Source organism: Crocodylus porosus, unplaced genomic scaffold (genome assembly GCF_001723895.1).
Source record: "Crocodylus porosus isolate Cpor-Errol unplaced genomic scaffold, CroPor_comp1, whole genome shotgun sequence".
NCBI classification, from domain to species: Eukaryota; Metazoa; Chordata; order Crocodylia; family Crocodylidae; genus Crocodylus; species Crocodylus porosus.
In genome coordinates, this window is record NW_017728947.1 from 98932668 (window position 1) to 98943374 (window position 10707).

Consider the following 10707-nt stretch of genomic DNA (forward strand, 5'->3'; position numbering starts at 1 on the left):
ATAGGAAAAACAGGAACAATGCATGGAAATGTACCTTAATGGGAATTGTAGCCAAATGTGTTTATTTTTACTGGAATTTTAAATCAAACTGGCCAGATGTTCCACAGTCACATCCAATATGATGTCAGTTTTCATCCCAATTACCATTCTGCACTTGATAGTTCCTTCCTGAAAAAATCCTAACGGTGACTTGAATGCACGTGCCAAACATACATTGAGCTGGTTGCTGCAAGAACTAAGCTGTGCCCAGCTGGTGGTAAAACTTAGATTATTTTTTAAATAATCATCTGAAATTCGTGTTCAAGATATTTGTTTTAATTCTGTATCCTTGTTGGCGTGGGTTGCTTGAAGTTAAACGTTCAGGGACTAGTTTTCTTTCCCAGCCAGCAAATGCTTGTGGCCTTTTTTGCCTTTGTGTAAACATTTTTTAATACTACTCAAATATACCACCCATTTTTGTAAAAGCTTATGAGTGTAGTGGGTTTATTATGCTTGGATTTAAGGGGTAATTGACTTTAAAATTCATCTGAAAAAGAGCCTGATTGTTGTATCCATGCATGATTGTCAGCATATTGTTATAGAGAAACAAAAATTTGCCAAGTAATATGGTATTGTCTTATTTTTTTTGTCTTCCAGTGAGGATGAAATGGAGGAAACGAATGGAAATAACCCTATTGATATTGAAGTTGAACAAAACAAGGAGAGCAAAAAGGAGGTATATACATTTCTTTTTTTTCCTACTGCTATATAGAAGGCCAATGAAAGTGTTCACCGGTTACTGGGAGCAATTTTACTGTTTCTCATAAGCTGTCCGTGTCCAGTGTTTTATTTGTGCTTCGTGTAGTTGTCATTGCACAAGAGCAATACTGACACACAATTCTGATTACAGAAGCCAAGGGCCAGATCCAGATCTGTCTGCTAGGCACCTAAGAGACATTTGGTTGGAATCTAGGCACACAAGTCACGAAAAGCAGCCTAGGTCAGCCTTGCCTTAACAGCTGCAAAATCATGCATGCATGTGGGTTCATTAGGTACCTCTGCTTACGTGTGGAGTTTTTCCACACCCTGATTTGGCTTCTGGTTAACCCAGTCTAATTAATTTCATCCTCTTCCCCCTCCAAGTTCTGTTTCAGAACAGAGGTGGGGAGATGCTTAAACCCACTGATGTCCCCAATCTGTTACTTGCTTACAGAGCTCATTCACTTGCTTAGGGAGCATTCAGTTCACTACAGAGTGCTGTATCTGTGATCATTTTTGCTCCAAAGCTAGAGGGGGAGGAATAGTGGCGACCACATGCTGTGTAACCTGCTGCCAGGGTTATTTTTGTCTTTTATCTAATGAATGTCTAATAGAGGTATAAATAGTCTGAGTAGAGGGACTGGAACCCAGACCTCATGTGTAGACACCCTGCTCACCATAGTAATGCACTGGGTTTCTTGTCTGCTCTTCTCTTGGTCACATGAGTCTGCAACCTTCTCTGCTCAATAACTAAGCTTCAAAAAAAGGGATGGAGTGTGTCCCATCCAGCCAGTATGATAGCCTAGTACTTAAGGCACCTTCCAGGAAGGTGGGAGGTATGGTTTTCAATCCCCTTGGGTGGATGAGGGCCTAGAACAGGTAATTTTTTCAGGCAGAGGGCCACTTACTGAGTTTCAGCAAGCTATTGAGGGCTGTGTGACAGGCAGCCAGGGACAGATGTATTAATTTTCTAAATTTTTTTTAGGGGCCCTGCAGGCTAGATAGAATGGCCTGGTGGGCCACATCTGGCCTGTGGGCTGCACTTTGCCCACCCCTGTCCTGGAATCCCAGTCTTTCACTTCCTGGGTGACTAGCTAGTAAGCTATTAGGCAGAATGGGATACCACCTCTGCATGTATTTTTGAGTGAGGGTGGCTGGGGTGCAGTGCTTTGCATTGGATTTGGTGGTGCTAGTGTACCTTTGGGTGCTAGTGTAGGCTTTGGGTGCCTCAAGTGCAGCTGTGAGTAAGGCTCTGAGAGGGAGTAGGATTCAGCCAGCCATTTCCTACTAGCTTATAGGTGCCTTCCTCCTCAGCTCCTGGGCTGGCCTTTGGATTCCTGTTTCAGAGCTCCTGACTCTCTTCCTCACTGACTATGTGGAGATTCTAGGTGCTTAGCCTTGTGGTTTTGGGTTACTGCCAAGAGGCACCTTGCTTTAGGAGTGCTTAAAGCCTAAATATGAGTGTCTAGACTAGTCATCTGGATAGGGCCCTAAGAAGCTTGGATTTCACACAAAGCCATGAACTACAAATGAGAGAACCTTTTTCGGTGTCCCTCCCCCTGCTTCTGCATCACAGGGCCTTACTGGCCTTTCAAAGTTTTGTGCATGGAGTATATGGTGTGCATGTGAAATGGTCTTCCAGTTCCTTCCCCCTCAGTTTATGTTTGAAAATGGGCAGAGGAGGAGCATTTGAGAGTGGCTGTGTGCAAATGTAGGTGTCACTTGTGAAAACTTACCCTGTGGTGTTTAACAGACAATTGCAAGGAGGGAACACTTAGGAAGATTTAAACTATGAGCCTGTAATTGATGTTGGAACATACATTAACGACTGCAGGCCCATCTTTTTGAAGTTATCTGTTAAATTCACTGTTCATTGCTAAATAGCTTAATTCTTCCAAGATATATTTCTCTTTTTGTTAATCTTGAATCCTTGTTCTTCTATTGTTGCACCTTTTTACAGTTAAGACTAATCGGGTTGAAATTGGAAGAGTTCTCACACTGCATGCTTCCTCAGCCTGATGGGGTATTTGTACCCAAAGACTTGCAAAGAATTTTTCCAACTATTTGAGCTGGTCTAATAAAAGATTTACTCAAAGAACCTTGTCAGACTACTTAAGTGGGGTTTTGGATGGCCTTTGCAGAAGGAGCCCTCCTGCTCTTCCCACTGAAGAAACAAATGTGGTTCATGCTGTCTTCAGCAGGCACAGGCTGGGTGTGAAACAGCAAGTCAGCATTTACCTTCATAGAAAACCACATTCCAATAAGCCTTTGAACTCCCACAATGGAGGGTTCTTACTTGAGTAGAAACTAAGGCCCAGTTTACCATTGGTATGTGATGGGCTTAACTCCATTAGGATTAGTAGAAGAATACCTGCTGAATTTGGCATTATATATTGTCGTTGCCAGAGGAGATAAGTCAGCGAGATGTGTTAAGCCTGCAGTCAGTAAAGCAGGTACTGCAGTACATGAAACAACCTCATTGTTTTGGACCTTCAGTTGCAAGTGTGCCCAGGTGGGTGACCCCCAGCCCCTACCTGGAACTCTGAAGCCTGTGGAGCTGCATTTTCATGATCTGAACTTTCAGATGAAAAGGCATGGCTGAGATCTAAGAAATACCGTATTGACTACAGTGAAACACTAGCCAAGGGTTTAGTCCATTAGCTGTTAATGAGGTGCTAGTCAGTAGGCCCAACTTTTGACTGGTATCACACCTGCAAAGTCTGATCCTTTGGTGGCTTGTTTCCACCTGTGCCCCCAAACAAATGTGCCAGTCCTATACCCCAGTAAACTAATGTCACAGACTTGGCACTTCAGGGCAAGCATAATGTTAGAGATGAGTGTGAACAGTGAGCGAGAGATTTGAATGGTAGAAGGGATATCTTTCCTTACAGAAAGAGACCTGTCAGCATAACATTGAAAAGCATTTGGGAATGCCTTGACAGGGTCCTTGCAGTTTTGATTTTAGGACTTTTGCGACATGGCAGAGCCAACTAATTGGGGCTGAGAGCAATTAAAAGCTACCTTGGTGTTGAATGCTTCATAGTTTCATAGTTTCTAGGGTCGGAAGGGACCTGAGCAGATCATCTAGTCCGACCCCCTGCCATGGCAGGAAAGAATACCGGGGTCAAATGACCCCAGTATTTGCAATTCCTCCTTTTAAATGCCATCTCTCATAAAGGGTGAACACTAGTAATGGAACACTCTTACTCTTATAATAGTTCCTATGAATGCTGGGCACAGCATTACATTTTTAAAAAGGAAATAAATTGCTTAAGTGGACAGAAATCCCCTCATCCCTGCAAAAAACCTCTTGAAACCTTTTAAGTACAGTTAGTGCAATGCAGAGGACTGGTAGTTTGCTATGGTACTTCGAGATAAATAGACACCCAATGACATTTCATTTTATTTCATACCATTTGCAGTTGTATTGGTCTCTGAGTCTCTTCTGTATTGTCCGTCTCTCATAAATAATAAATAACAAGAAATTCAAGCTTTGTTCAAGACAACACAGCGACTTAAGATTTCAAACTGAGATTGCATTGAGATGCTATGCATTTGAGAACATGTATCCAGTCACTCTCCGTTACCACTCTCCCACGCCAAAGTGCTGGCTCATCATGGCTGTGCGGTACAAGAGAGAATGGTAGTGATCTGTAGATTTAGGAGTGCTTGGTGAAAGTCGCAGTTAATTTGTATCTGCATGCACTATAATAGGGAACAGATGGTTGCAATTTTTTTACTTCAAGACCCTTAGTAGTAAAGTTCTGTGTATAGGAATACATATTTCAACTATTTCCTGCTCCCTTAAATTTGCTGATCTATGCCATTGCTCTTTCCCTCTCCCCTCCCCAAACTTAAGCCACCCCAAGTCACTGACCACCTTCAGTCACTCAATGTTTGCAATGGCAGGATGCCTTCTGAGGGCTCTACTGGACAGTGATTGTACAGGAAAATTGAAGCTGGCAATCTGTGTAGCCTGTGCAGAGTTAATTAGGTTTGATATTGCAGTACTTGAGCCTGAGGCTGATTGAATCCCAAATTTCTCACGAGAGGAGAAGAATGCAGCAGGGGGGCACATTCTCACTGCAGCATTACAGTCCTCTTTAATGAATTGGTCTGGTTTTTCTAATTGCAGTGGTGCTTGGCTACCCTAAGTCTGTCCCTTTAATTAAACCTCAAACCCTCTCTCCTGCCTTGCCCCTTCCCTAATGATCTTTGTCATCTCTGAGACTCAGGGGATCACTGTGACCTGTTAGATAATACTGGGATTTCTCCATCATCAGTCAGCTCTTGACCTTGGAGTTTCCTCTTTTGGGGATCACTTGAGGGGTATCTTCCTTTTTTGTATTTTCAGTTTTAATGCAAATGTGCAATCATGACTTCATAGTACAGTACAGAGCAGCTTCCCTCCCCCTGAGTCGCTTGTTCTTGGAAATGTCCCTTTTATTGTTTTTCTTTGCTTTTTGCTGTGTCTGAGATGGTGTAATAGTTGTATTTAAATCCTCAGATCTAGGGTAGGGACCTTGTCATGTGCCTGAAGTGCCGTGTACACCAATGGCAACATGTAAATACAGAAATTGACAACACTATTTATACTCAAATTCTCTCTGGTTTTCTTGAGTTGATTTTAATTCCACTAAGAGATACCTGTGGCCACAAGGCAGCAGCTTTCCAGACAGGTTAGGTATTTTTTGTAAAGTTCTCAAAGCCTGCATAATATCTTAACTCCAAGTGCCTCAAGGCCCAGTCAAAAGCTATTCTGCTAGAACCCTGGCTCCCTGTCTGTACCATAGAATAGATGCTCCTTGAACGTGGTAAAATAACCATTTGAAGTTGTTTTCATTTACAAAGCAATACACACTTGCTATTTAGGCTGCTGGGATATTCACGCTGCAGGTGCTTGGTGTTGTCATCCTGCAGCTTGACTCGGTTTCACTGGATTATGGCCTAGGCCTGTGAATTTCTGTATATAGATGACGTGCTCACAAACCTGAAACCTCTAATCTACTCTGAATAATTTACCTGACTTGGTCATCAAAGCTCCAGCTGTGGGAGCAGAATATGAAATTTTCATTCCTACTTCCGTTGGTAAAACTTTGCTCGCAGTATGTTTCTGCTGTTCTTGCACTCCCCCTACCAAAGGGGCAATTGTTTGGGCTGGGGGGGCCACTTAAGGAGTTTTGCTGGGTCAGCACACCTTCCCCAGTCCCCAAAACCACTCTCGCCTCCCTATGTGGTTCTACTCCACACTTGACTGGATGGCTAGGATGGTGCTGTGGGCAGGGAGTGGCACCCAGTAGTGAGATGGGTGGGTAGGGCTGGAATCGTGGCCTGGGGCCAGGGCAGAGTCACGATCTGCTGCCCACACCCCTGCAATGGGTGTTGGTTCTGTGGGCAGGGGCACGCAGGGAGCAGATTGCAGCTCTGCTGTGGGCCCCAGCCCTCCACTGACACTGCCTGGTAATCCTGGGGTCTCCATGGAAACCTGCTGGGACCCATGTGAGCAGGGCATGTGGCTAGGTGGACGAGGTAGGGCCACAGGTAGTCGGGGACCTGCATCTGAGAGCTGGAAAGGCAGGTTTGGGAGTGTAGGGTAGTGACTTGCATAGGGCCTGCAGCAGATCTGCTCCCTGCATGCCCCTGCCCACAGAACCAGTGCCTGTTGCAGGGACATGTGAGCAGCAAATCGTGGTTCTGCCCTGGGCCTGAGCCCCATGTTGTTACTGTCCTGCAGTCCTGTCCCTGTCTGCCTACCCTGCTTCCAGGCACTGTTTCTCCACCATATGGCTGCACGTGTGCAGGTCCTGCCCCTGGCAGTGGGTGCAGGGTGGACAGGTATGAGTGCACAGGCAGCAGCAGCTGTAACTTGCTGCTACTACTGGGGCGGCTGGGAAGTGAGTTTGGCTGACACCCCACTTGTGTATAGCCAGACACCCCCAATGCAGCTCAGCCTGCCCACAGAACCTGGGCTGGCATGACTGAGGGACCTGTTACAGACCAGACAAAATTTTTTGGCAGGCCAAATTCGGCCCATGGGCTGTATTTTGTCCACCCTTGGCTTAGACATTGCCTTTGGGACATCGCATGCCAAGAGTAGGTAGGGGAACTCAGGAATAGACAACTTTTCAAATAGCAGGAGCAAATATCACTTTTCCTATAGCTGAAGCAGGCATTTGGTCTTCAGTCTTTTTCTACAAAGTTGTGAGCATCGCCAGCTTCTGTGCCTTTCACTGTGGGGGTGGGGAGGTTGGTTCTCAGCCCCTTGTTGGTTTAAGGCATAGCTGAATGCACGCGTGAATCTTAGGTTTAAAGATAATTGTTTGCTAGCAAGACACTGCAAATGACAGGGAAGTTACAAGTCATTGCAAGGTGAGAAAAAGATGTGGCACTAACTAGACTTGCAACTTTCACTTTTAACTTGGAAATGAGGAAATTCAGGAATTTCCAGTGTTGGAGCCTCTCTTATCGGTCTTCTCATTCTTTTGGTTTTATGTTCTTAGTAGTTTACAGATCACTATACAATAAATTGATCCTGCATACAGGGTTCTTGTTGAAAGTCAAGATTTAACCTCTTTTTGGCCACAGTGGTGGCAAGTTTAAAGGGATTTGGTTGTAGTCTGCTGAGAGGGGTTGTAAGGTAGCTTTGCATGTAATAAACAGCATAGGCAATTCTTTGTAGAAAAATGAGGTGGTGTGTGTTTTACTCCGTCCCCACAGATTCTTTCTAGTCTGAATTGACTACATGGGCAAAACCGTGTTGTTCTAATGAAACATCTGTTCATCAGCTTTCTACATGAAAATGAAACTAGTTCAAAAGGCCTTAAAACGACTTAAGAATTATTTTGCAGCCACTTCAGTTGTCTTTTAGCTTTAAAGCTGGCTGGCTGGCTCTCTTCTCCCCATCCCCAGTTACAGAGAGAATCAAAGCCTCCATAAGCCTTTCTGTTGTGTTTGTCCAACCCCAACAAGTTGAATTTCCTTTTTTTTTTCTGGTACTGAGTTAAATTGACATATTGGGCCTTGGTTCTGAAGTGGGGGAGTGTTTTATTTTGTTTTTCTACAAACGGCCAAAAACATTCAACTGATTGTAAGTGAGGCATCTGTGCCAGAAAAGGGAAGAGATTATGAAAGAAACCTGTATTCTTGTGTGTCTGGAAAGAACGATATGTATGCAGTGCCCTGTGTACTTGCTGCCCTCATCAGAACGCATGAACTTAGTATCTATTGTTCTGCGGCTCTCTTTGTGCTCACCGCAGAAAAATTGAGAGCAGAGGAAAAATTTGAAAGCACTTAAATGACTATGGGTTTAAGTCTCTTTTGAAAACAGGGTCTTAAATGCTACTGACTTAGACTCTTTGGTGACTAAGGCACCTTTTGGCAACTTCACCAGGAGCCTGCTGTGTGTTCTGTCAGTATACCACTTATGCACAAAATGTCTCCTACCTCCCAGGTGCCACCAGCTGAGACCCTCCCTCAGGTGAAGAAGGAGAAGCACAGTACACAGGCTAAAAACAGAGCCAAGAGGAAACCTCCCAAAGGAATGTTTCTTTCTCAAGAGGACGTGGAGGCAGTCTCTGCCAATGCAACTGCGGCTACTACTGTACTTAGACAACTGGATATGGAATTAGTCTCTATAAAGCGGCAGGTACAAATTAATCTGGTTACAACTCAGGGCTGTATTTATTTAAAATTATAACCTAAAAGGGGCTGCTGTCAGTCGCTACTTGCATTTGTTCTCGGGGATTTGATGCTCAACTGTGATAGTCCATATCATGGTGTGACTTTAATTACCATATTTACTCAAATCCAAGATGACATGATTTCGTGCAGTCTTGTCTCCCTCCTAAGGAGGTGTGGTGAGGGAGGAAGCCTTGTTTTGGATTTGAGTATTGGTCTGGGCCGTGTTTTGGCACCAGTTGGGGCTGAAGCTGTCACTGCTGGTATCACTGCATGGCTGGGGCTCAGTGGCTTTTATGCGGTAGATGAGGGGATGAGCAGCATGGAGGAGATTGCATGTTGCGGAAGAGGGGGGAGCATGAGGAAGATCCCTTGGGCTGTGCAGAGCATGGGGGAGACTACAGTGGCAGGGGAACTGCTGCAGGGCTGGCCAGGCCCAGGGCTAGGATCCAAAACACTGCTTCATGCCCAGGGCTGGAGCTGGAGCCAGAGCCAAAGCCAGAACTGCCACATTGCAGTAAGTGGCAGCATAGGATGGGGGAGCAGGCAGGGGGATTAAACAGTGGGGGTCAGAGTGCTTCTCCGCTCTCCCCACATCTGCAATTGGGGCAAATTTAAGATAACTCTCCAATAATTAGATTCTACGCATGGAAAATTACAACAAATGTATAATTAGGGAGTCTTATTATTAAGGGGTCATCTTAAATTTGAAATCATCTTTGATTCAGGTAAATACAGTAATCTGCTGCCACCCTTGGTGTGTGAATAACTACACAGCATTATCTGCTCTTATGGTTACAGAACAGCAAGAGAGGTTATAGCAAGTAGCTGCTGATTCTCATGACAACATTCATTAGCTCCTACTCTGCCTTGTAATCTTTTTTTTTTTAAAAAAAACAAAAGCAAAGCAGAACAGAAAACTCCACCTTTACTTTGAATAGCATTCTTCCCCTTCCCATGCCTTTCCCATACAATTCCTGTTTTACAGACTGACTTTTTATTTTCCCACGTTATCTTTGTGCTAGCCAGTCAGACCACAAAAGGATAGCATCATGCTTTCCTTCTCCCACCATCACTACCACTCACGCAGTAGCTATTAATTAGCTGTTGTGTCAATTCCTAAAGCTTTGTCCCATCAGCACAGAGCTTAGCTCAGGGGTTGGCAATTATTTTGGCTGGAGGGCCACTTAATGAGTTTTGGTGAGCTGTCAAGGGCTGGACACACAATCTTTTAGAAGATATAATTTTAACAAATTATGGGTAGAAAAAAATTGTATGCTAAAAATCAGGCATCTACTGCAACATTTTACTTTAAAAAATATTTTTTGTCCTGATTGGTTTTTAAGTAGTGTATACAGAGGTAATTGCATAATGGCTCAACAAAATCTTACTTGTTCATACTGTGGCGGGGGGGAGTGTACGTAGGGAGGGCTAGGTCCTGGGAGCCGGCCCAGGGTAAGGCAAGGGGTGGAGGCAGGAGACAAATGCAACAGAACTAACCCTGGCAGTGCAGGTGCAGATGCATTCTGCCCTTCCCCCATCCAGCCTGCAGCTGCCCCCACAGCATGCTGGATGGGGGTAAGGTCTGCCTGGGGCAGCCTGTGCACACTGGCCCTGGCCCCAGCTTTTCTGGCAGGGCTGCTCCCAGTGCAGCTGCCTGGGAACTGCTCAGCTCCTGCCACCTCCAGTGGATCCTTCTCCTCCTCTTCCTGCTGCATTGCTCCAGGCCCAAGGAAAGCTGCCGCCCATTGGCTCCTGCCTCAAAGGACAGAGCCCCAGCTCTTGGCCTCCTTCCACCCCTTTGGCCACCTGCAGGTGACTGCTCATTAGGTTGGGTGGGCAGAGTGAGTGGAAGATGGCCTGGACCTGGTGCCTTGCACCCTGGGGCAGCACTGCAGGAGCAGGAGGAGCTGAGCAGTACCAAGGCAGCTGCAGCAGCAGTAACATGGCTGGGAAGCTGTGTGCGCTGCCTGGGGCCAGCAGGTGCAGGTGGGAATGCAGCGCAGGTTGCCCCAGGTGGGCACAGGCAGGGCTCAGCCCCATGGGCTGTATTTCGCCCATTTCCTGGCTTGGCTTCTTGGGACAGGGAGATTGGGTGGGTGGGGTTTCATAGTAGGTAGGGTCAGAAGGGACCTGAGCAGATCATCAAGTCCGACTCCCCTGCCATGACAGGAAAGAGTACTGGGGTCAAATGACCCCGGCAAGGTGTTCATCCAGCCTCCTTTTGAAGACCCCCAGGGTAGGATCCAGCACCACTTCTCTTGGAAGTTGGTTCCAGATCCTAGCCACCCT

At 45.7% G+C, this 10707-nt stretch overlaps 1 protein-coding gene across 1 annotated transcript in view; it reads left to right on the forward strand.

The window, feature by feature from the left end:
- The window catches only part of RCOR1 (REST corepressor 1), a 56567-nt gene that overhangs the window by 38148 nt on the left and 7712 nt on the right, over positions 1-10707 (forward strand). Inside the window, exons 6-7 of the mRNA XM_019551155.1 lie at positions 637-715; positions 8189-8383. Of these exons, the coding sequence (XP_019406700.1) occupies positions 637-715; positions 8189-8383 (274 nt within the window). The remainder of the gene's footprint in view (positions 1-636; positions 716-8188; positions 8384-10707) is intronic.